Genomic DNA, 27,536 nt, shown 5'->3' with positions numbered 1-27,536 from the left:
TGGTAATTTCTTGAAGGAAGGATAGTAGACTGGTTGGCTGAGGTAGATTCGGTTATGCTTTCAGATTTGTGTCGATGTAGAATGTTACACGTTCATGCATGCACAGTTTGCTAGCATAGTCGAATTTACTACTGGAATATCGTATTGATGAAGGTAATTGAGTATTTATCACTCATAATCCAGAAACGCGTCTACGATTAATCTTTGGAATTGTAAGTTCTCATTGTTTTTTCTTCTTGTTTTTGCCTTTGTGAGTTACAAGTAATGCTATCTGTTGGAGTCTCAGCTTTTTTAGCTGCTATTTCTGAACTTCGGTATGTGGTGAAGCAAATATTTGCTGATCCCTAAATTATGTTTATAAATATATATGAACTTTTAAATAAGTTCTCCACCAATAATGGTGCTTACATACCGAAGGGCTTGGTAAAAATTATTAATTGTTGATTTATTAATAAATTGATAATCCTTTACCCTTTTAATTTGTAATAATTATATATTTATATATATATATATATATATATATATATATATATATATATATATATATATATATATATATAATAGAAAGAGGTGGGGTAGGAAGAATAGAAATATATAGAGTCAAACAAGCAGATTAAGTTGTTTGTATTAGCAGATAAGAAAACATATATGTGAACAATTATAATTGAAAAATAAAATCTTTTATTAACCCATGTTTATAACAGTATTTTTTTCATCATTTATAATATCCAGTGTAAACAATATCTCAATAAAAATTCCAGTTTAAAATTTTACAATGAAATGAGGCAGTTGATTGTTATTTATCTCACATATGCCTTTACTACCTAAAATGTTTGAGTTCATAACTCAAATAGATGAAATAGGAAATTATGAAAATCAGGTCAGAACTGGATGAAAAACATTAATATTCAATGATTGAGTTATGTTCAAACGTTGATGAGAAGAGTTTCATGGATTTTTATGAACCTTTCTTTCAAAATAGAGAGATGGGTCAAATTTGGTATTGATGACCAGATGCAAGAATCACTGTAGTTCAATAAACATTGATTTGTCACACATCTACATAGATAATATTCAGACACAGGCATAAATTCAGAAGTCTGAGACGCCTTCAGTCCCAAACTCACAGGACAATTGGTCTGGTACTGATCTAAAAATTGTATCGTAGAGAAAACAGATGATTCAGTTTATATGCAGTATGTGACCCAGAAAGGCATGAATTTTAAATTAGAACTGGGCAAAATCTGGAATCAGAATGTGAAAAAGGAAGTTACTGAATATTATGAGGCACTTATAAAATTATATAATTCACAATAAACTGCATCTCTATTTTAGCAAAATTTGCTAATGTTTTCAGAATTTAAACTGAGTTATCTTTCAAAGTATTGAACAGCTGGAATCCAGAAATTTCGAAGAGAATAGTTGGCTTCTTCAAGAATTCCACATTCAACCATATGCATCAGGAAATTTAACCAGTTACTCTGTTCTTCCCTCAAGCCAAATTCTCCAAGGGTTGTTAAGATTCTGGTGATTCTCATGAAATTATGATGGCTTCTAGATATAAACCAAAAAATGAAAGTTTATTAAATTATGAAAATGTAAAAAGTACACATCAGTTTCAAATACAAGATGAATAGGATGTCACCGTTATCATTATTGTTGTCATTGTCATCATTGTCATTATTCTTTAACATGCACTTTTCCATGCTCATAAATGAGTCAGACAACGTTTATTGAGGTAAATTTTCTATGGCTGGATGTCCTTCCTGTCACCAACCCTCACTTTTCTCCAAGTAAGGCAATATTTCCCCCATGACTACAGAATATTGGAAATGAATAACATTCAATTACAACAATCATGCAATATCAAGACAAAGAGACACAAATACTTTCTCTCCCTCTCTCTTTTTATGTATACACACACACACACACACACACACACACACACGCACACACACACACACACACACACACACACACACATATATATATATATATATATATATATATATATATATATATATATATATATATGTATGTATATATATATATCCCTCTCTTCCTTCTGAGAAGTATTGGTTTATTGGTTACCCTAAAAAAAGAACATAGTTGTTGTACTTCATCCTCTGACAAAACATTTAATAAAAGAAAAAATGTGGGCGACGAAATGTTAAACTCACAATCTCTTCATGGGATTAAATTAGAACTTTTCAAACATAGAACTATAGACTAAGAACAAGTAGAAAAAATAAAATGGTAAATAGGAATGGCATTTACAGTTTATGACAATTATTTCAGTACAATTTTATTTAATGTAGTCATAAAAGATTACATCATAATATACAATCCACCATCATCAGATAAAATTTTTAACAGATAAGATTTTAAATAGTCGACCTGAATGAACATAGCCAACATTTCTTGGGCTAGTGTGAGTTTCAAGTTCTACACTCAAATTTATAGAAGGATTAGGTGTGATTTAAAACAGACAATTAACAAACAAAAATAGGCCATAGAAATATAAAATGGGAAAATCTGTATTAATTTATCAATTTAATTTATGGCTTAACCTTAGACACCAAAATAATCTGAGGTTTCTACAGAGAGAATGGTGCTAGGGATTGTAATTAAAAAGTCATCAAATACTGATTTAACCATCAGTTAAGGAGACAAGCAAAAAGATTTCATTGATGGCCAACATTAGTCATTGACTTAGACCCAGAGATGAAAATATTACTCATCAAAAATGACATGTTTGACAAATGACAGCATTTATTATTACCACTGCCAAGTTACTGATGAGAAGATCATAGGATTCTCTTGTACTACATTCCTGGCAATAATATCAATTAATTTCACTCACTACAGAGTTTACAACAACTGAGATAGAGCAAACGGGAGTAAAACAGGGACTTCTGCTATTTGTTTCTGTTTTTTTAATTTTTATGCCAGAATACAAAGGATAGAATTGCAAGTGAGATCTGTAATATGTTTAAACAACACACAAACGACAACATAACATATCAGGTGTAGAAATGATCGAGGGCCTTTTTTGTTGTTCTTCTTTGTTTAAACTGAGTAGAGATAAGTTTAATAGATTACACTGTGTAACACAATTTTTGTCCTTGGGTGGCAACTGTTATTTTCTATTTGCTCATTCCTAGAAAGTATGAAAAAATTACTAATATTTCCTTCAAATTTTGCTTTTGTTACATTTATTCAAACCCTAAAGAATCCCTTTCAACACATGGCTATGATACTCCCCCACTGCTTCTGCTCGTGATCAGAGATGTACATATTGTCAGCCACTAAGGGACATACTCAAGTGGTTAAGGTCAAGTAACTGACAAGCAAATCTGTAGTATAGAGCAGAATATTTATTTTAATGATATTTCTGCTTTGGCAACTCAACACTAAATCTATCTGAAATGTAATGGAAAATCGGTCAGTTTTAAAAAACATTAATATCCAGGTCACAAAAGCAAAGTTTGAAGGGAATAGTAGTCATTTCCTTTGATTTCTAAGTAGAAGCAAATAGGAAAGAACACTTACTGTCCGCAAACAAAAAAAAAATCAAAATTTTATTATACAGTGTTATATTTCCTGATAGAATCTAACCTAATATATCACTGATACTTATTCTATTCGTTACCAAGGAGATAAAAGGTAAAGCCAGTCACAATAAGATTTGAATTTGGAACCTAGAAAAATAAAATGAAATATTGATATCTTATGAAAACAAAGTACCCCTGGCACTCGGTCGGTTATGGTGATGAGTATTTCAGTTGATCTGATGAATGGAACAACCTGTTCGTGATATTAACATGTAAGTGGCTGAGCACTCCACAGACATGCATACCCTTAACATAGTTCTCAGGGAAATTCAGCATGGTACAGGATGTGACAATGCTGACCCTTTGAAATGCAGGTACTACTCATTTTTGAGTGAACTGAAGCAACATGAAATAAAGTATCTTGCTCAAGAACACAACACACCACCAGGAATCGAACTCATGACCTTACAATTGAGAGCTGAATACCTCTAACCCGTAAGCTACCAGACATTTGTAAAAGGGTTTTTTTATAAGTTAATTAAATTTATCTCAGTACATGATTGTAATTTAATCAAGCAGAGAGGATTTAAGAGCAAATCAGTCACAATGGGATTACAGTAAAGGTTCTAGAATACATGTTGCTCTTTTGCTCAATCTTAAATATAGCAAAAAAGAAATTGAAGGAAGAAAATTAATAACATAAATCAGAAACAGGCACAGCTCTGTGGTTAAGAAGCTCACTTTGCAATCACATGGTTTCAGGTTCAGTCCCACTGTGCAGCACCTTTGACAAGTGTCTTCTGTATTGACCAAATTCTTTTGAGTAAATCTCATAGATGGAAAACAGTGTGGAAGCTCATAATATGTATATGTGTGTGAGTGTGTTGGGTGTTGTGTGTGTGTGGGGTATTGTGTGTGTGTGTGCGTGTGAGTGTGTGTGGGGTATTGTGTGTGTGTGTGTGCGTGTGAGTGTGTGTGGGGTTGTGTGTGTGTGTGTGTGTGAGTGTGTGTGGGGTTGTGTGTGTGTGTGTATTAGTCATTTTTCCATACTTTCTAGGGGTAGGCAAATAGGAAATAACAGTTGCAACCCATGGACAAAAATTGTGATTTGTTCAAGTAAATTTCCTCAAGACAGTGCTCCAGTATGGCTGGAGTCCAATGACTGAAACAAGCAAACATTAAAAGATAACAAATTTCCTGAATAACTTACTTTTTCAGATTTTTGATTCTGTCACTGTCAGAAAGTGATAAACTAAACTTGCAGTTATCATCCATAGACATGCCATAGAAATCCAGCATCAAACGAAAGCTCCTTATCACTCTACTTTTTAAGAGTTCATCTTTAGATATCTCCTGAAATATATCAGAAATACTAATACTGATTAATACAAGATTTAACAGGGAGAAGAGTTTCTGTGGCAGTATTTCTTAACATTCTGACTAACAGTAATGGTAATAATAATAATAATAATAATAATAATAATAATAATAATAATACCAAAAGCACCATCCAAAGGCAGATGTGGATTGTCTTTACCTTCCCAGAGCTCAGGGAGGTCGAGGCTTGATCCAACTTGAACTTACATACAAAACCACCACAATCGGACTGGACAAATACCTTGAAACAACCAAAGATTAGATACTGAAACTTGTTGAAAAACATGAAAGACGGAAAAAACTTCACTCTACTCTGAAAGAGTATCTCTTAGATACCCACCAGCTTGATCAGGTTGAAGGAAATGCACCAACTGCTGCTGCAAAGAAAATAAAATTAATTGCAAAGACAAAAGTACATGAAAAATTAGCTAGCAGATGGGAACAGAAACCTCTGCATGGCAAGTATGTGGCTCGTAGCAAACAAGCTGATGTCGACCAGAAACGCACGCATCAATGGTTACGAAGTTCAGGGCTAAAAGCAGAGAGTGAAGGTTTCATATTAGCTGCTCAAGACCAAAGCTTATTAACCTGGAACTACCAAGCCAATGTGATAAAAAAATGGAGCTAACCCAAAATGCCAATTCTGTAACGATGCGATTGAAACTATAGACCACCTAATCTCAGGGTGTAGAGTCTTAGCACCTGTAGAATATAAAGCAAGACATGACAGAGTTGGCCAGTATTTACACTGGACAATATGTCAGCATTATAAAATCAAAACCGCTGACAAATGGTATAAACACCATCCTGAAGCTGTGACTGAGGGAGAAAATGTATCGAATCTCTGGGACTTCCCCGTACATACCGACAAGGCTATAAAAGCTAATAAACCGGATATTATTATAAAAGATCAGACAAAGAAGACGTGTTTATTAATTGACATGAGTATTCCCTCTGATCATAATATAGCGGCGAAAGAATTTGACAAGATCAGTAAATATAAAGACTTGCTAATAGAAATTGAAAAAATGTGGCACCTCAAGGCGATACCGTACCAGTGATTGTAGGATCTCTAGGAATGATAAAAAAAGGTACTGAAACCTATTTGAAAATGATACCAGGCTTACCATCCCTACAGGAAGTGCAAAAAATCGTGTTAACTGGAACGACTCATGTACTGAGAAGAGCATTATCGCTGTGAAATTTTTTTAAATACATATTTTACCTGTGAATTTGTGTGTGTAAACTGGGAATGCATACGAGTTTCTCTGCCCTAGGTGTACGGAAAACACATGGCGAGAAATGGAAGAAAATTTGAAGAAAGAAGAAAAAAAAACATAATAATAATAATAATAATAATAATAATAATAATAATAATAATAATAATAACCACCACCACCACCATCATCATCATCATCATCATCATCATCATCATCATAATCATCATCACTAGTGACATTTCTTTCAAAAGTCTATAATTAGAGATCAAATTTTTGAATGTATTTTCTGTTAAGTATATTTAGATGTTGCACAATTTTTCAGTACAGAACATGATGTTTCTTTCTAGAGATTTCCCATTTTTATAGTGCAGAGCTTTGATCATGACAATTGCTTGTCAGCTATTCTCATTGTGTATGTGTGGCCAAAGAATTCCTTGCATTGTGGCACATTAAGATACTGGACAAGTTCCTCATACAGCTGAAACTTTATGTTGTTCTGGTTGATAAGTTTTGGGGAATATATGCATACTTTAAGGTGGTGAGCCAGCAGAACCATTAGCATGCCAGGAAAAACGCTTAGCAGCATTTCACTCATCTTTATGTTCTGAGTTCAAGTTCTGCCAAGGTCAACTTTGCCTTTCATCTTTTCAGGGTCGATAACATAAGTACTTGTTGAACACTGGGGTCAAAGTAATCAGCTTATCCACTCCCTCAAAACTGCTGGGCTTCTGCCAAAATATGAAACTAATATATGCACATTTGGAAAGTGTTTGCAAATGAGAGAGAGAGAGCATTTTGCAGTACTGGTCTCTATGTTGGTGTCAACAAAGAACATGTTCAAAAACTGCCTACACCACCCCAACAGGCTATTCTGCCACCATCACCTGGAAAATAATATGGCACTATCCAACAACATTTAGAAATTAAAAAAAAAAAACTGCAGGAAAGAATATGAACATCATATGGGCAATTATAGGCAGAGCATCAGCAATTAGGAATAAATATAAGTTTTGTAACTTCTGTCAAACAGAGAAGCTCTACATCCTCAACAATAAGTCAGAGCTTTTCTCAGCTTGCAAAAGGAGTACTTTTGTCTTTGTGTACGAAAATATAAATAGATAAAACTTATACATATATTTTCTTTTACTTATTTCAGTTATTTGAGTTGTGACCATGCCAGAGCACCACCCTACACACACACACACACACACACGCATGTACTCACTCACGCATGTACTCACGCACGCACGCACACACATCATCATCAACATCATTTATTATTCACGTTCCATGCTGACATACATGTATATCTATATCTATATATATATATATATATATATATATATATATATTATATATACATACATACATACACACACACACATATATATGTATGTATGTGTGTGTGTGTATATATATATATATATATATATATAATTAGAAAATGGAGAAAAACATAGATTAACCAGCACATCGAATGGACCACATTTAAAGTTTGTTTATTGATACACAGCAAGATATAACAAAGCTAACAGCTATTTCTGATCAGATTCCCAGAATGCAGTCTATACATAAATGTGAGAATAAAATTCTTCATTTTCATAGAGCATTCAAAATAAGGGCTTTAAGACTATTTGTCTAAGCTATGTTTTCTTACCTCTTCCTTCTTCCTTTTGTTTATATTGTATGCTCTTGTTTTTCACTCTGATGAAGATCTGTTGCCTTAATTTGAATGCCTTAATTCGATTGCCCTATGAAGATGAAGAAATTTATTCTTGCATTTATGTATAGACTGCATTCTGGGAATCTGACCAGAAACAGGTGTTAGCTTTGTTATGTCTTGCTTTGCATCAATAAACAAGCTTTAAATGTGGTCCAATCGATGTGCTGGTTAATCTATATTTTTCTCCGTTTTCTAATTATTTGCATTGGCTCTTGATAAACTTTTGTCTATATTATTGTCACCTGTGCTTGACATATATGGTGTCCCTGCACACCATTGCCCGAGGATAACACATGTAACGGATACTGATAGTACATATGGATATTTTATTCCTTAGTCGGTTACTACAACTGCTAACTCTATTTACATATATCATCATCATCATCATCATCGTTTAACATCCGCTTTCCATGCTAGCATGGGTTGGACGATTTGACTGAGGACTGGTGAACAGGATGGCTGCACCAGGCTCCAATCTGATCTGGCAGAGTTTCTACAGCTGGATGCTCTTCCTAACGCCAACCAGCACACAAACACACACTCACATAGATATATTTATATACATATATACATATGCACATACACATAGACATACACACACCAGTCACAACAACAATAGCACTACCTGAATATTTACCTGAATCTCATAATCATTGAGACAGAAAGCCTGTCTGTTCAAACCTGCAACTCTGTTGGGAAACAACCTGAAATATATAACAAAAAGAATATATTAAAAGGATATTTAATTTTTTTCTGATACACACACACATATTCTTCATTCTTTTTCATTTATCATATGCTCTCTCTCTCTCTCTCTCTCTCTCTGATTCAATATCCATAGAAACCACACCAAAACTGACATGACCAAGCAAGACATGATCCTGTGACCTGTCTAGAAAGGCAGTAACTCCAAATAAGAAATAACCTGAGCTGCTTCTCCAACTCATGCTATGACAGGCATGAAAATGATGACTGGTGATTGATGGTAAGTGGTGATGGTGACAGCAGTGGCATGTCTGCAAGTTTTAAAGGCAAAATTCACCCACTACCAGTGCATTATTATCACTCCAAGAAATCATCACATTCAATTTGCAGATTTTTAATGACTGTTTTCTGCTGTTTTTGTTGTTTTGTTTGTATTTTTCATTTGTTTTTTTATTTTATCTTATTTTATTTTATTTCTGTCTTTCATTCCTGCAGTGAGTAAATACTATCTTTCTGTCAGTTCAAACTTGACCATTGATGGTTGGGTTACCTTTGATCAAACCTTCAGAGATCGAGTCTTTGAGATGCATTGTACAATTACGTATAAGGTGGGTATGGAAAAGTTCCTGGCTTTAAAGTCCAATCTTCCAAGTTCTTTTACAGCGCTTACAAAAACTGAAGGACCACTGCAATAAGTGTATGCAACTAAGAGGGGAATTTTGCTGAATCAAATCGTGACTAACTGATCCTTCTGTATCTTCTTTTACCCAAAGCCAAGAACTTTTTAGTCCCCCCTCATACACATACAGTATTGGATGGCTACTGACACTCTTAAGTTTACCCACTCGTTGATAAGCTACTTTTATCCATTCCACTAAATGTCCCCAACAAACGGATTTGGTAGGGTTGCCAGTTTAAGCACAGACAACCCAACTATGCAACAGATTATACTGAATTATATGTTATTGATAAAGCTCATTTGTTGTTGGCACTCTGTCGCTTATAACATCAAGGGTTCCAGTTAATCTGATCAACGGAACAGCCTGCCCGTGAAATTAACGTGCAAGTGGCTGAGCACTCCACAGACACGTGTACCCTTAACGTAGTTCTCGGGGATATTCAGCGTGACACAGTGTGACAAGGCTGACCCTTTGAATTACAGGCACAACAGAAACAGAAAGTAAGAGTGAGAGAAAGTTGTGGTGAAAGAGTACAGCAGGGTTCGCCACCATCCCCTGCCGGAGCCTCGTGAAGCATTAGGTGTTTTCGCTCAATAAACACTAACAACGCCCGGTCGGGGAATCGAAACTGCGAGTCCGCTGCCCTAACCACTGGGCCCATTGCGCCTCTACTGAATTATATGTTACTGATAAAGCTCATAGATAACATGAAATCATTTTTTTACATTTAAATTTACATTCATCCCGTTCATAACATTAACACATATTACTATGATTCCTCACGTAAAGAAGAGGATAGATAAATAGCATCAAAATTCACATTGTGTTAATTAAGGTGAGAAAGGCTTGACAAAATCAGCCACGTCCTCCACCAACATTACCATGCAGTCGATGCCATCGACTCTTTCATTCAAGAATAAGTCTACTTAGCATCAGAGTGGAAGCGTTCAGCAAAGATGAAACATAATACTCGGATATGAGATTAAAACCGTCGACGATTCCCCAACGTGAAGTGAATGGATAAATAATGTCAAATAAATAATATCTTCCAAGGAATTGTGTAAGAGTTATTCCCCTTTGTACAGTGTCTCATTTAATTCACCTTTCTTTTCATACACTTTAGCCAGACATTAAGGGCACACAAATAATCGATTGGTTTTAACCATTACATTTGCGCTTCCAACCAATTGAATTTGTTCCTGAAAATTATGACTCTACAGATTTGAACGAATGATCCTAGTTAAAAATAAGCTTTGATAATGTAACAAAGGGTGACATGAAATTTAAAGTAATAATGAAAGATAGAAAAATCTCATCATATCGTAAAAATATGTCTACTAATAGGTAATTATGACAGTCCATGGGTGAAAATTTTTCACTTCTATAGTTTGTAGTAAATTACTTGCAGCAAGCTACACAAGGTGATTATTTAAATATAGTTCATGTTTCTTTTCATCATTTAAAAACTAACAAAATATACACACAGATACCTATCTATTTACTCATCTCTGCATATATATATATATATAGATATATATATATATATATATATATATATATATATATATATAATTAAATCAAGGATATAAAATCCTCTTAAAGGGATGTCAGCTTCCAAGTTTCCTAGTTTTATCCAGTGTATCAGTGAAATACCAAAGATGTTAGCTTCGCATTGATGGATCTGGGTGCATTATTGTTTATGTATGAGAAAAAGAAAACAGAGAAATTGAGAAAAAGACACCAGTTTATTAGAACATATTTAATTCCAAACAAAAACAAACTCATAGCACCTACAATTGTTTCCATACCCAATTGATTCAAATTAAGAAATTAAATTGGAATTAAGTATGTTCTAATGAATTGATGTCTTTATCTCAATTTCTCCGTTTTCTTTTTCTCATATATATATATATATATATATATATATATATATATATATATATATATATCATCATCATCATCGTTTAACGTCCGCTTTCCATGCTAGCATGGGTTGGACGATTTGACTGAGGACTGGTGAACCAGATAGCTACACCAGGCACCAACCTGATTTGGCAGAGTTTCTACAGCTGGATGCCCTTCCTAACGCCAACCACTCTCAGAATGTAGTATATATATATATATATATATATATATATATATATACTCATAAATATATAGGGGTCAGCATGAGTTGCTTCACCAACATACTGAAAATTTAGAAATAGCAGTCAAAGAACTACTGATTCTAAACTACAAATTTTTTCTCTAACGGATGGCGATATTTATGGCACACATAGAACAAAAACAGAAGAGAAAATAAAAACAAACCTGCCTTTAGTTAATCATGTACGACGTTTCATTTTATTACTAATTGGCAATTCCCTGCCCTATATCTGTATATATATATATATACACACACGTGCACGCACACACATACATTTAGTCATTTCATTATGTTAAGCCATTAATCCCTACACATTACTTTTCTCTCTCTGTTTTTATCATTCGCTCTCCATTTTTTTCCCGTCAATCCTTTCTCTTGAAGAGTATGGGCTCAGAACGTCAAAGACTTTTCCATTCTTCCCAAACATCAAACTAATACACCTGCTTGTTGTTCCCTCACCTCTCTTCGTCTTTTGTTTTCTGTAAATTTGAACTATATATATATATATATATATATGTGTATATATATATATATATATATATATATATATATATATATATATATATATATATATATATATATATATATATATATATACATATATAGTATATTTCTAATACATACAGACATACATACATACATACACACACACATACATACATGCATACATGTTTGTACATGCATGCATGCACATATATTTGCACATATATTTGCATTTAGTGACCTCACTATTGCTAATGATATGATAAAATGCATCCAGTTCACTTTGTAAAGTGACTGGCATTAGGAAGGGCATCCAGCCATACAAACTACACCAAAGTTGAGACATGAAAGCATGATGTAGTCCTTTGACCAATCTAGAAAAGAAGTAACTCTAAATAAAAAATGGCCTGGACTGCCTGTTCAACCAATGCCATCATGGAAAGATAGGTGTAAATATGATGACTGGTGATTGCTGGTGAGTGACGATGATTGCAGTGGTGGTAACAAAAAGGATGAGAATAATGACGAAGGCTAACAGTGATTGTGATTTCCCTAAAATCCATCCACCATTGCAGCTGGGAAGTTAACACAATAAAGCAAGATTAAAATACTCACCACTGGATATAGCCATGATGACGTTCCAGCTTCTGGTAATCACCAAACCATTTTTCTAGAATGTTTTCTATATAATCACCTTTGAAAAGAAAGAAAAAAATAATAAGTCATAAAAAATATAATAAAATGAAAAATAAATAAAATAAAAATTTTTGAATCTAAAACATTTTAAAATTTTGAAAATAAAAAAATAAACTATCTTTCTGATGAAAATGAAGATTGTAAAAAAGTTCCATATTGAGATCAAAGAAGATATGCCAGACATCTTTTATCTTTGATTTTTTACTTGTTTCAGTCATTGGACTGCTAAGTTACATGGACATAAACAAACCAACAGTTGTCAAGTGGTGGTTAGGGAAAGCACAAACACACACACATGTATATATGTGCACATATATACATACACACACACGCACACACACATACACATATTCCTATATACATACACATACGCACATATACATATGTATGTGTGTGTGTGTAGACATATGTAAGACAGATACATCCATGCATATAGTTATAAGAAGCCATATGCATCCATATACATATACTTTTACATATACTTACATACATACACACATACATACATCCTGAAGTATCTCTATTTGGCAAAATTGCCTGCTACTTTAATTGCTGCCACTGAGAAGCTTGTGGAGGCACAATGGCCCAGTGATTAGGGCAGCGGACTCGTGGTCATAGGGTCACGGTTTCGATTCCCAGACCGTGCGTTGTGAGTGTTTATTGAGCGAAAACACCTAAAGCTCCACGAGGCTCCGGCAGGGGATGGTGGTGAACCCTGCTGTACTCTTCCACCACAACTTTCTCTCACTCTTACTACCTGTTTCTGTTGTGCCTGTAATTCAAAGGGTCAGCCTTGTCACACTGTGTCACGCTGAATATCCACGAGAACTATGTTAAGGGTACACGTGTCTGTGGAGTGCTCAGCCACTTGCACGTTAATTTCACGGGCAGGCTGTTCCGTTGATCGGATCAACTGGAACCCTCGACGTCGTAAGCGATGGAGTGCCAACAACAACTGAGAGGCTCACAAAGACCTGAGCCACAACTCACACTTAGAACACTGTAAAAAATTAACTGAAATTAATATCAACATTTTCAGCTGACATAGGAATAGAATTTGGCCAGAAGAAATGTTCTCATTTAATTTTTGAATTGGGAAAATCAGTCTCCTAGACACAAAACCTGAACATCAATGGTCTCACTATGTCTCCTGCCCCACACAAAGAATGCTCAAGTACCTTGGCATTGATGGAAATATACCATACCAAGGTACTGTGAATAAAGATAGAGTGACCCAAAAATATGACACCAGACTAAGGAAAATATGGCAGTCCAAACTCCTCTTACAACAAGACAATCTTGCTCAGAGCATTTGCATGACCAGTGCTGATTCCAACATGGGATACTTGACTGGTTTGTAGAAGAAATCCACTCCATAGACATTAAAACCTGCAAGATTCTAACATCAGCTGGAAATCTCTATGAAAATGGCAATATCAAGATGCTTTACATAAGGAGAGATAAAAGACATAATCTCTCTCAGACAGCACTTGCTAAACAACAGCAGCAAAAATAAATTCATTAACTTAGTGCTGAAAAGTGAAGAAAGCAAGCAATATCCTACATGTTGGAAGTGAGCTCCTCACTAAGTATTCTCTTCCCAATCACATCCCACATAACCCAAAATCAGCTAGACTAATATACCTCAAAAAGACCCAAAAGTGAAACGCTCAGCATATCAAAAAGAGACCATGGATGGGTATGTTTCTCATAGACTTGAAAAAGAGAGTAACATTAGCATGAAGCAAAACCTCTCTTGGGCACGTGACTACTACATCAAATTACACTGTGAAGGCTATGCATTTGCAATCCAAGAACAGGAGATTGCTACTAAATACCTAATGAACAAAAGAGACGGTGAAGCCCTTGGAGTTCCAAGATGCAACTGAAAATGTAGATTATGTCATATTTCTGTGGAAGACATCACATGTAATTAGCAGCTGCCCAAATATGTCATCAAGGTACTACCTTCCTTTACAACATGATGCTGTCACAAAAATAATATACAGTGCCATTCAGAGAAAAGACTGTCCTGGATTAAATATAGAGAAACCCCATGTTATTGAATACATACACAAATACATGCAGCAAGGAATACTGGTGGAACATTCCCATCAAAACATCTGTTAAGTGTAAGCATAACAGGCCAGATATTGTGGTTTGGTACAGACAATAAAAAGTATGTACTGTCATAGAGGTCAGCTGTCCTACTGATATGAATATCTCTTTGAAAATCAAAGAGAAAGAAGATAACTATGGACAACTGCTTTGAAACTTCCAGCTTCTATATCCGGATTACAAATTTACATTTATACCAATAATAATTGGAGCACTTGCATTTATAAATAAATGACAGGATTTTCAGAAAAAGAAATCAACCAACTAATTCGCACATTACAAATACAATCTGTAAGCAGTATGGTAAAACTATGCAAGATTTTTCGAAAGGTTTAAAATAAGACATTTTCTCTGTTATCTCCATTCCAAAGATGGAGCTTTGGATGGATGTGTGTTTGGGAATAATGTTAGGGTAGTAAGAAGGGACCATCTGGAAGGGCCATTGACAATTGCATCTCAAGATAAGAGCAACCTTTTTTTTGCGTCTTACAACCACATAAAGAGTGGGATCAGGATAAATAAACTGGCTCTCCCTTTAAAACTACTAAGCACTGTATCCTTGTGCAGCTGAAGATTGCTCTGCATTTTACATTTAATGCAATGCTCACATTACTTAAATAAATGGAGTTGCATGAAACATGCATACTGCAATAACCTTGAAAATCCGTGTTGATTATTTTGATTTTTGATCACCTTATTTTTGGAATTGTTTGGATAATACCATACTATATTCTGGTGCCTAAACTTAAGTGCCATATTCATTTTGAATCTAAATTTTATATATATATATAAATATATATATATATAAATATATATATATATATGGCAGTGAAACATGGGCTGTAACTGCTGAGGACATACGTAAGCTCGCAAGGAATGAAGCCAGTATGCTCCGTTGGATGTGTAATGTCAATGTGAATACCCGTCAGAGTGTAAGTATCTTGAGAGAAAAGCTGAACATTAGAAGCATCAGTTGTGGTGTGCAAGAGAGACAATTGCGCTGGTATGGACATGTGGTGAGAATGGATGAGGATAGCTGCGTGAAAAAGTGCCACACCCTAACAGTTGAGGGAACCCGTGGAAGAGGTAGGCCCAGGAAGACCTGGGCTGAGGTGGTGAGGCAAGACCTTCGTACATTGGGCCTCACCGAGGCGATGACTACTGACCGAGACCTTTGGAAATGTGCTGTGTGTGAGAAGACCCGGCAAGCCAAGTAAGATCGTTGCCAGTGCCCCTGGACTGGCTCTTGTGCGGGTGGCACATGAGATGCACCATTTTGAGCGTGGCCGTTGCCAGTACCGCCTGACTGGTTCCCATAGGATTTTCGAGTGAGATCGTTGCCAGTGCCCCTGGACTGGCTTGTGCGGGTGGCACATAAAAGACACCATTTCGAGCGTGGCGGTTTTCGTGCGGGTGACACGTAAAAGCACCCACTACACTCTCTGAGTGGTTGGCGTTAGGAAGGGCATCCAGCTGTAGAAACTCTGCCAAATTAGATTGGAGCCTGGTGTTGCCATCCGGTTTCACCAGTCCTCAGTCAAATCGTCCCACCCATACTAGCATGGAAAGCGGACGTTAAACGATGATGATGATGATGATGATGATATATATATGTATACACACACACACACACATATATATATATACATATATATATATATATATATATATATATATATATATCATCATCATCATGTATATATATATATATATATATATATATATATATATATATATATATATATATATATATATATATATATATATATATATATATATGTATATACACACACACACACATATATATTTATACATATATATATTCATATTATTATAAAATCTGGTAATTAGTCATATATTAATTAATATCGATTAATTATCAGGAGGCCAGCACATCTAAAGAATCAAAGAGATTCAGAAATATTATCTGCAATCTCAGGGGATTAAGGTACATTTTATAAAATAACGTCGACCACTAACGTGGACAATTAATGCGCTAGAAATAGATCACATCTTGTGTCTATTAAGACCTAAAAGTTCTCAACATGAAATATAGCAGCATACCAAAAACGTGAGCGGGCAAGACATTTAAAATCACCTAAAAAAGCATTATTAAACAGGAACCGGTTTCGGATTTAACAAATTCTTACCATTTGTCTATTCCTCATCAGCCTGATTTGTAATGTAACCGTAATCATCAGAATCGTATACAGAGTTGCCCACCGCCATGGGTGCGCGTGCATATGGTTCTGCTAATTACAGCTTAATGGTAAAATTCAAAAGTCTTCGTTTTGGCGCGCTAATTCCAGGAATATATCTGCAGAAAATATTTACTGCGTCGTATATATTCAGTATGAGAACATGGGTAATGGGTAAAATATTATTATAAAATCTGGTAATTAGTCATATATTAATTAATATCGATTAATTATCAGGAGGCCAGCACATCTAAAGAATCAAAGAGATGTGCTGGCCTCCTGATAATTAATCAATATTAATTAATATATGACTAATTACCAGATTTTATAATAATATTTTACCCATTACCCATGTTCTCATACTGAATATATACGACGCAGTAAATATTTTCTGCAGATATATTCCTGGAATTAGCGCGCCAAAACGAAGACTTTTGAATTTTACCATTAAGCTGTAATTAGCAGAACCAATTTGTTAAATCCGAAACCGGTTCGTTTAATAATGCTCTTTTAGGTGATTTTAAATGTCTTGCCCGCTCACGTTTTTGGTATGCTGCTATATTTCATGTTGAGAACAATTTAGGTCTTAATAGACACAAGATGTGATCTATTTCTAGCGCATTAATTGTCCATGTTAGTGGTCAACGTTATTTTTTATATATATTTATATATATATTCTTTTATTCTTTTACCTGCTTCAGTCATGTGACTGCGGCCATGCTGGAGCACCACCTTTAGTCGAACAAATCAACCCCAGGACTTATTTTTTGTAAGCCTAGTACTTATTCCATTGGGCTGTTTTGCCAAAATGCTAGGGGATGGGGATGTAAACACACCAACATCAGTAGTCAAGCGATGTTAGGGGGACAAACACAGACACATAAACATATACAAGATTGTGAGTGTGACACCCTGAACACTACGCTACATATCATCATGTAGCAGTCATACACTGGTGTAAATTTAAGTAACTGCACACTTCCCTGTGGTTGGTAAGCAAGCTACTTACACATGGCCACTTCTGCACCTATTTATATATATATATATAAATATACATACACATGCTGAAAAGCTCCTAGCTTTGAGTAAAAGAAAGGGACCATAATATACGAACACAAAGACCATACCCACATATATATATACATATATGTGTGTGGGTGTGTGTATAAGGTTAAGAAGGGTATTGGATTCAACCAAACCCAAAGATACAAGTAGTACCAAGTAAGTGCTGTATACCGGAAACAGCTGTAAGACTTTATCCATAAAATATATTTCTAACTTCGCCATTGTTCTCTTTATCCTTTTCTCTCTTTATATATATATACTAAATTTATAATTATATATATAATTATATTAAAGGAATTGGATTAACTGCTCCAACACGCAAGTGATAGACACTGAATGGCACTAAAAACGATACACAATTAACTAGAAAGTTATATTTACAACCTGTGCTGAAGGAAAAAATAAGGTGGTTTTTAGTGCCAGTTGGTATGTATCTCTAGCATGTTGGATCAGTTAATCCAATCCCTTTAATATAATTATGAATTTAGTATATAAAAATTACCTATGAGGTTTTTATTTCACACTGACCACTTGATAATACCATTAAAGTGATTTTATTAAAGTGATTTTATCCTTAATAAAGAATGAAAATAAATATATATACACACACACACAAACAAGGGCTTCCACATTGTACTGATCAGCCCTGGGCCATAGTAGAAGATGCTTGTCCAAGGTGCCACACAGTAGGACTGAACCCAAACACCATGCAGTTTCAAAGCTAGCTTCTTAACCACATAGCTATGCTGGGCCTGTAATGAAAAATAAAGATGAGATGTAAGGTGACAGAAACCAACTTACCATCTGGTTCAGACTTTCTTTCATTTCTGTAGAAGTCCAGATTTGGATTATGATCTGGTCTGCTGTAATAGTATTCCGGTTTAGATATTTGCTTCACAAAAATAGAAAATAGAAGAGAATGCAATATTTCTTACATCAATCAACCATATATTTATTAAATAGAAACATTTATTATAACTATTTCTATGTCGCTGAAAACTGAGCTTTTAGTTTCATTTGCACCACATTCCTAGCTTTAGTATTTCATTATACCTCCCCCAGGGATAACATTAATTGAAGTTAGGTGTAGTGGGGTGAAAGGGTTTTTTTTTTTTACATGCCAGAATATGAAGGAGAGAATGCAAGTGAGAGGTGTAATCTGTTAAGCCAATAAAATGATTTATTTAAACATCTAAAGATTAGAAGTTGTTGATTTCTCAACAGAACACAAAGAAGGGCTAATCTATATATATAAAAATGAGAATGTGTCTGTCAGTCTGTCTGTCTATCTGTCTGTCTGTGTGAATCCCTAAAACTCGAGAACTACGCAACCAATTTCATTCAAATTTTACACATGCCTTACTTAGGGTTCCAGTTGTGTTTTAGTCAAAAAATGTTTAACTTCTCACAGAGTTCGAGCACTCGGCAACATAATATCTCTTCCACTATTTAAGTATTACGTGTCAAAAGTGAAACAAAAACACTCATGTCAAATACTTTCACTTTAAAAATGAAACTATTCCACTAACTGAAACAATCACATTTCGATACTGTAATGACAGATACTTTCACAAAGAGAGAAAGAGAGAGACAGAAAGAGAGAGACAGATATGTATATGTATACATATACATGTATATGTACACCATTTCGATACTGTAATGACAGATACTTTCAGAGAGAGAGAGAAAGAGAGAAAGAGAGAGAGAGAGAGATGTATATGTATACATATAGATGTATATGTACACGTATATGTATAGATATAGAGAGAGAGAAAGAGAGAGAGAGAGAGAGAGAGAGATGTATATATATATATAGATATATAGATATGCAGGGCAGGGAATCATCAATTAGTAATAAAATTAATAATTAACAATTTCTGCCGGGTAGCTCAGTATGAAAAAACCTTTTTCGGTAAATAATTTATAATCATAAATATATAGGGATTGACAGTAACCTGCTTCTCCAACATACTGAGAATTCAGAAATAGCAGTCAAAGAACTACTGATTTCAAAACTACAAATTATTACTCCAGATTGATAGCGATATTTTTGATACACACAGAACAAGTTTTGAAATCAGTAGTTCTTTGACTGCTATTTCTGAATTCTCAGTATGTTGGAGAAGCAGGTTACTGTCAATCCCTATATATTTATGATTATATATATAGATATATATATATAGATAGATCTATATGCATACATGTATATGTATACATATGTGTAGATGTATATATATATATATATATATATATATATAGATGTACATGTAATATGTACACATATATACATATATATACATGCATACAGATATCTATACATATATACACCCATCACACACACATACACATGCACACAAACACACACATTAGTCATTTGTTTTCTTATCCAAAACTACGTCAAAAGTACTGAATGGATCTTTATGAAATTTGGAAATTATATTCTTTGCATAACGGCCATAACTCCCATGAAAATTCATATATTTTTGATGTTGATGAAATTTTAACCCGAACATAACAGATGAGCATTATTTGTAATTCAACGGTACAACAGTGTAAGACTACCCTTTCAGATATACTTACATAGTGATTTCTGCAATGTGGTGCATAAATTGTCAAGTAAATGAGACGCATCTTTGCCTCCACTGATTCACTTGCAAAGTGTTGAGTAAAATTATTTTGTTGCAGACCTCCGGCCATTTTGTTCTGTTGTTAATTCTGTAGATGACCTCAAACACAAAGTCTTTCCCAACTTTAAACAAAACTACCAAAATCACAATTGGCTATGTGAAAGAGCAATATTAGCTCCAAAAAACGTAGCTGTTACAAAAATTAATCAACACCTGATGCATTCTCTTCCCGGCAATCTTCAAACTTACAAGTCTGTTGATACAGTTCCAGATACAAATGAAGTGGTGAACTATCCTCCTGAATTTCTCAATTCGTTGGAGCCTCCAGGACTACCTCCCCACATATTATCACTTAAAGTTGGAACGCTTGTAATGCTGCTCCGCAATCTTGAGCAAAATACTTCATTTCATGTTGCTCCAGTCCATTCAGCTTATAAAAGGGTAACCCTATGACAAAATAGCCTTCTGTGCTCACCTTACCAGTGGTGGTGGCACCATTAAAAAGCTACAACAATGCAAGGAAGTGCATTGTGACCAGTGGTATATAAAAACATCCGACAGCCTGGTCAACACCGTCGTATGACTGCTACTTATTTCATTCAGCCAAGGGAAATAAATTGCAAATTAAGGCCAGTGAGATTTGAACACACACCGTAGTAGGATAACAATATTAACACTTTAGCATTTAAATTAGTCCATTGAATGCAATGCTTGTTTATTCATGTTGTTTTGAATTATTCAAACAATATTTTATACCTTCAAGATTTCGATGATGTGATTGTTTGGTTCTAGCTGAACATTGTAGAGTAAGGTCAGTGAGGCCAGATCTGGCCAGTTCGAGCATAAAACTTGTTAAATATTTTGGCCAGATACGGCCAGTTTAAATGCCAAAGGGCTAATGACTAAAATCAAGTTATTACACTAATCATTATAAGTTGTTATTCACTGTAAAGTCACCTTTCGGTAGTGCTGGAAGTATTCAGAACTCTAAAGTTCAGTAAGAGGTTGCTAAGAGCTCCGAAAGAAATAGTTGTAATCAGATTAATTATACGCAAATGCATTTTTCAATCGTTTTTGTATTCAGTTCTTTATTTCTAATTGTATTATATGTGCAAAGTATGTTTGCGATCATTTGTAACTGGTAAGAAGACCCTCATTGTAAATATGACCTCTTGAAATTGTAGGGAAATTTGGTCTAAACAAGTCTTGGTTAAGATGAAATTGCTTAAATATTCTTTGTGGCACCTGAAGGACTTAGCACCACCAAACATCTCAAAATTTAATTTTATGAATGAGAAAGAAAATGTTTAATAAAGACGTATAATAATTTACATGTAGGAATTCTTTTGAGACATGGAATGCATTTCATGGATTATCTAAGAATAAGATCATTGAGAAATGTTGCCTTACAGCATCAGATGAAGAATTAAAAGAAATATCCAGAGAGGTGTTTAAAAAATGGAAAGGTATCCTAGTGCCCTGTTAATATCCTTATTTGAATTGAACTCAGTACCTATTTATTCACCAGTACTTTCTCAATAATTTGGTCACCGATTTACTGTCTTTTCTATCTCTTCTTTTTCTACAACAACAATCACTGCTTCTTTTAACTTTATTTCCTCTTTTAGTGGTTGAGTGTAAATAAGATGTTACCACTAATTTTGTGTGAGAAATGCAATAGGGAAATGAGACATCAAAGTAAGTATTTGCAGTTGACTCACAGATAGGTCGTACTATACTCTGGGGAGGTACATGGCACTTTTTAACATAAATATAACTAATATTTGTTAAATATCATCAAATATTCACCATTATTTCAAAACTTTGCTTACAAAACTTAAAACATTTTTTGCAGAAGTGACTTAATTGATAAATCAACCCAACAAATTCTTGTTTTTGATGACATCTCTTTACGTCTTCTACATGTTCTATCTTAGTTTTGTCTTCTTCACAATAGCTTATGCTATTTGGGTGTTCTTGTAGGTAACTTAACTCAATTTGGTTTTGTTCCTGTCTTATATCAAATTGATCTTTTGAGTATCTTACCTGAGGCTGGTATTCTGCTTTTGCCACTTGGTGATCTACCGTGGTTTGGTCTTCATCTCGTTGAAGCTTGGAATAGAAACAACCCTATAAAAAAATATAATATCATATGAATAAATTCCTCATTATTTAATTTCATCTTCATCATCATCATCATTTAGATTGTACAGGCATCTCACATAATACAGAAGTATTACAATACTGAAAATCTTACTATAATGTAGAATTCTGTAATACTACATCTTCCTTGTCGTCATTGTCGCTGTCGCCACCATCAACATTATTTAATGTCCATGTTCCATGCTGGCATGGAATAAACCATGTGACAGGATCTGGTAAATCACAAGGCTGTGTCAAGTCCCACTATCAGCTTTGGCAAGGTTTCTATGGCTGGATGCCCTTCCTAAAGTCAACTACACTACAAAGTGTATCTGGTGCTCTTTTCATGTCATTGGCACTAATGGAGTTGCTAAATAACTTGCAAGACAGAAAAAAAACAAAGAAAAAGGAAAAGGAGAAAGCTTCTGCTATAAAGTGGGGATGGGGGAGTATTTGAGATGGGGAGGTGGCTTTATACCAGGTGTTGAAAGTCTAAAATATAAAAGAGGGACAAGAACAGGCAACTTGGTATAGAGGAGCTACATGGCTATCCCACATTATATAGGTGCGGGAGTAGTTGAGAAGAAGATAAAAGAAGGTAGTGATGGAGTACCAGAGCAAATACTCAAAGTACAAGAAAGGTGAGCATAAAAGAGGAGACAGGCTGTGGGTCATAGGATGGAAAGTAAGAGAGAGTAAATACTTCATAAGAGTGTGTATGGAAACTAAGAGATGTTCAGAGGTGAAGGTAGAGGTGAATGTAGAACATGATGAACAAGAGTAGAAATGGTGAGAATATACAAGGGGGTGGTGAAAAGTTCCTGGCTTTAAGGACATCGCAAAAGGCCTGGTTGGAGTTCTTTTACAGGGCTTAGAAAAACTGAAGGGCGGCTGTAATAAGTGTGTCCATCTGAGACGGGAATATGTTGAATAAAATCATAACTAACTGATCCTCCAGTGTTTTCCTTTACCCAAAACTAGAAACTTTTCAGCACTTCCTTATATATCAATCTATCTATATCAGTGTGCGTATATATATATATATATATATATATATATATATACTAGCAGTGCACCCCAGCATTGCCCAGGTGTTATGACCTTATGACCTACAGCCACATTGTATTATTTGTTCCTTTCTTATGGACAGAATCAGTACACAAGGAGTATGAAGTAAGCAACTCTTCTTTATAAACATGTTTTTCTGATGAACAATGCTGCAGTTTCCGTCTACCAAATTCAGTCACAAGTCTGTTGTTCGCCTACGGCTATAGTAGAAAGCACTTGCCCAAGGTACCATGCAGAGGGACTAAACGTGGAACCATGTGGTTGGGAAGCAAACCTCTCAACCACACAGTCATTCTTGCACTTAATGTTTGTGTGTGTGTGTGTGTGTGTGTGTGTGTGTGTGTGTGTGTGTTTACATTTGGTGTTAAACCTAGTATTATGTCCCACTATGTCTCAAAGTTTATCAAGTAGAGATCTATAAAATAAACGTCAGATTGAAATACATACTGATGTCAGTATGATCAATTAAATTTTTGAGAGTGATACCTTGTTGGCGTTAGGAAGGGCATCCAGCTGTAGAAACTCTGCCAGATTAGATTGGAGCTTGGTGCAGCCTTCTGGCTTGCCAGTCCTCAGTCAAATCGTCCAACCCATGCTAGCATGGAAAGCAGACGTTAAACGATCATGATGATGATGATGATACCCCATCATGGCGACAGTCGAAAGACTAAAGCCAATAAAATAATGTTTAAAGACTTAATGGCTTCAAATTTAAGGTAATGGATTACTAACCACAAGATAATGAATTCAAAACTTTGTATTGAAACTCTATGCGATTACACTATATGTACATCTCAGTCTATTTGTTGAGGCAGAGTCGCCTCCCTTAGCCTCAAAATTGTGTCACCCGACATGGTTTTCGAGGTCATTTTTGTAGTAGAAAAGAGCTGTTGTGCAAAAAAGTATACTTTATTTAGTAGCCGAAAGATTACTGAATCTTTTGATATTCGTCAAAATTAGCATCTCAGTTTTCGAATCTATAAGGAATATATGCACACACACACACACTCTGTTTTATTCTATTCACGACAAAAATATAGGCGTAGGAGTGGATCTGTGGTAAGTAGCTTACTTACCAACAACATGGTTCCGGGTTCAGTCCCACTGCGTGGCACCTTGGGCACGCGTCTAAAGTCTTGTGAGTGGATTTAGTAGACGGAAACTGAAAGAAGCCTGTTGTATATATGTGTGTCTGTTTGTCCCCCCCCCCCCCCCCGCCAACATCGCTTGACAACCGATGCTGGTGTATTTACGTCCCCGTAACTTAGCGGTTCAGCAAAAGTAACCGATAGAATAAGTACTAGGCTTACAAAGAATAAGTCCTGGGGTCGATTTGCTCGACTAAAGGCGGTGCTACAGCATGGCCACAGTCAAATGTTTTAGGGTTAGGGCTTAGGGTTTAGGGTTAGGGTTTAGGGTTAGGGTTTAGGATTACGGTTACGGACGGAATTCCCTAACTCTAACCCTAAAACTCTAGTGAAAATCGTGCGGGTGTTAATCTGAAAATTTACCGTTTTTAATTGCCTACAAACCATCTATGTTATAATGTATTTTATATATATCTTAATATATTAACATATTATAATATCTTATTGTATATATATATATATATATATATATATATATATATATACCCCCAACCCCTAACTCTCTCACGTTATATATATATATATATATATATATAATGAGCATATGCATATATACGTACATGTATGTACATACCTACATCTACTTGTATATATAGATGCATATCTGGGTACAGGACGTTGCAAACAAAACGTAGACAAAATGATAAACAGAGTACAGAAAACACACAGGCCACATAGAAACATTTCCTTCATCAGCTGTGTGTGTATGTGTATGTCAGTGCTTGTCCTCCACTGCCGCTTGACAACTGGTGTTGAAAAAAATAAGTATTAGGTTCTATTCATTCAACTAAAAATTCAAGGTGATGCCCCAGCAAGGCCGCAGTCTAATGAAAAACAAATAAAAGATAAAACACACACGCACACATACATATATATAATAAATAGCTTTGACAAATAAGTATAATTCGATTAGCGTGTTTAAATACTGAGTAGAGCACAGGCACAGTTTAGGCTACCTGTTGTCATCTGCAGTTGTGGTACACTTCTGTTGGATTTACTTCAGGAACTCTGCAGTAGCAGTTAGGGTAATAGGGTAATAGTATTAATTAAAAGAAGGCGATGGATTTCGTATTAGACTTTTATTGGGTACAACATGTTTCGACCCATCCGTTTGGGTCTTTTCAGGTACATTGATAAAGATTTTAGTGTCGGCTGACTTGTTGTTATATGCCCAACGAGTTAGTGAATGCATAAAAGCGAATAATATTATAGAAACACAAAAAATTCAAACATGAACGTGGAAATCTTGCATTCCAGTTTAGATAAAATGAGTTAATATATATCCCTTCTGATCATTTCTAAGTGTAACCACATGTAGATCGTTGGCGATGTCCTTTCCTCCATCTCCTGTTTCTGACGAAGAACTTTACTCGAAACTTTCCTTTCTTTCCCTGAGCGTCTGCTAATACTTTGCATGTACCATGTCCTCGCGTTGTTTTTTTCCTGTTCTGTTTTTCCTCGTTCTTATTTATTTATTTTGGATTAATTATATATATATAAAGTGGTGGTATGTTGTCAACTTAATGCGACAGTCCCATGAAAGGAAATGATACTAGTGCTATTTAGCCCTAGGAAGGACCGTTTCCTGTCGGCCTTGACACATTTCCTGTGTCCTTATGTTTACAAAGTGGGAGATAAGCACCCTCATGGCCTGACGCACAGTCCCGCCTCCCGAAACTGACCTTTCTGTTTTTCTTTCTTTTTTTTTTGTCTCACTGGATTCCTGTTTTCGACGACGGAGATTCCGAATATGCAAAAACTATGTTTTCAAAATTTTCAATTCCCCTCTCCGCACCCTCATTTTTAATTTTTAACTTTTTTTTCAAATTTTTTTGTTCAATCTACATGGAAAAGTACGGAGATTAAGAATATGGGCGGGGGGAACAAACTTTAATTCCAAATTCCGACATAATCATAATCTACACCATCTGAAAGGTATTTGTAGAAAATTTCATTATAAAGTATCCACTTTTCAGAAAATTATTGGGAAACGAAATCAGTGGAGCACAATTCTGAAGATCCGCCTAGATTAACAGGTAAACTGATAGATAGGCAAGCAGATAGATAGATAGATAGATAGATAGATAGATAGATAGATAGATAGATAGATAAATAGATAGATAGATAGATAGATAGATAGATAGATAGAAATACAGACAGATAGATAGATAGATAGAGTGAGAGAGATAATTCATCTTGTTGACGGCGTAGGTCGAGGATGGCTAGCTAGCCCGCCATGAAATCTGAGAGAATAAAGTTTATAGAATGTAAACGAGGTGCAATAGTTTAAAACAAGTGATAACAAAAAAATGACCTACCTTATAGTTACGAAATAATAAACAAGATAAGATGAGTATCAACAATAATAGAAACGCTAAGATTATCCACACTACTATCATTTCTCTTTTCTTTATGTTCTAAGCATGCGATTTTTTTCTTTACTGCTCCTTCGATTAGTTCAAACCAGGAAGTAAACTAACACGGAAAATTAATGAAAACTAACGAGCGGTGAAACTAAATTTTCACCTTTATCTTTCCGCTTATACTAGAAATGACATAGAGTTGAACAAATACATTTTATTTCAC

The 27,536-nt window shown here is 35.0% G+C and overlaps 1 protein-coding gene across 1 annotated transcript; it reads right to left on the bottom strand.

Moving 5' to 3' along the window:
• Positions 1-664: 664 nt before the first annotated feature.
• On the bottom strand, positions 665-27,536 carry LOC106882522 (opioid growth factor receptor-like protein 1). Its single transcript, XM_089352216.1, has 7 exons — positions 27,269-27,536; positions 22,639-22,722; positions 18,767-18,857; positions 12,504-12,582; positions 8,512-8,578; positions 4,765-4,907; positions 665-1,554 (listed from the first exon to the last, which is right to left on the bottom strand). The coding sequence occupies exons 1-7, from the start codon at positions 27,347-27,349 to the stop codon at positions 1,371-1,373; spliced, it is 729 nt and encodes a 242-aa protein (XP_089208342.1). The 5' UTR covers positions 27,350-27,536; the 3' UTR covers positions 665-1,370.

Source organism: Octopus bimaculoides, chromosome 5 (assembly GCF_046866305.1).
Source record: "Octopus bimaculoides isolate indiv1 chromosome 5, ASM4686630v1, whole genome shotgun sequence".
NCBI lineage: Eukaryota > Metazoa > Mollusca > Cephalopoda > Octopoda > Octopodidae > Octopus > Octopus bimaculoides.
This window is presented reverse-complemented; position numbering and strand designations above follow the sequence as displayed.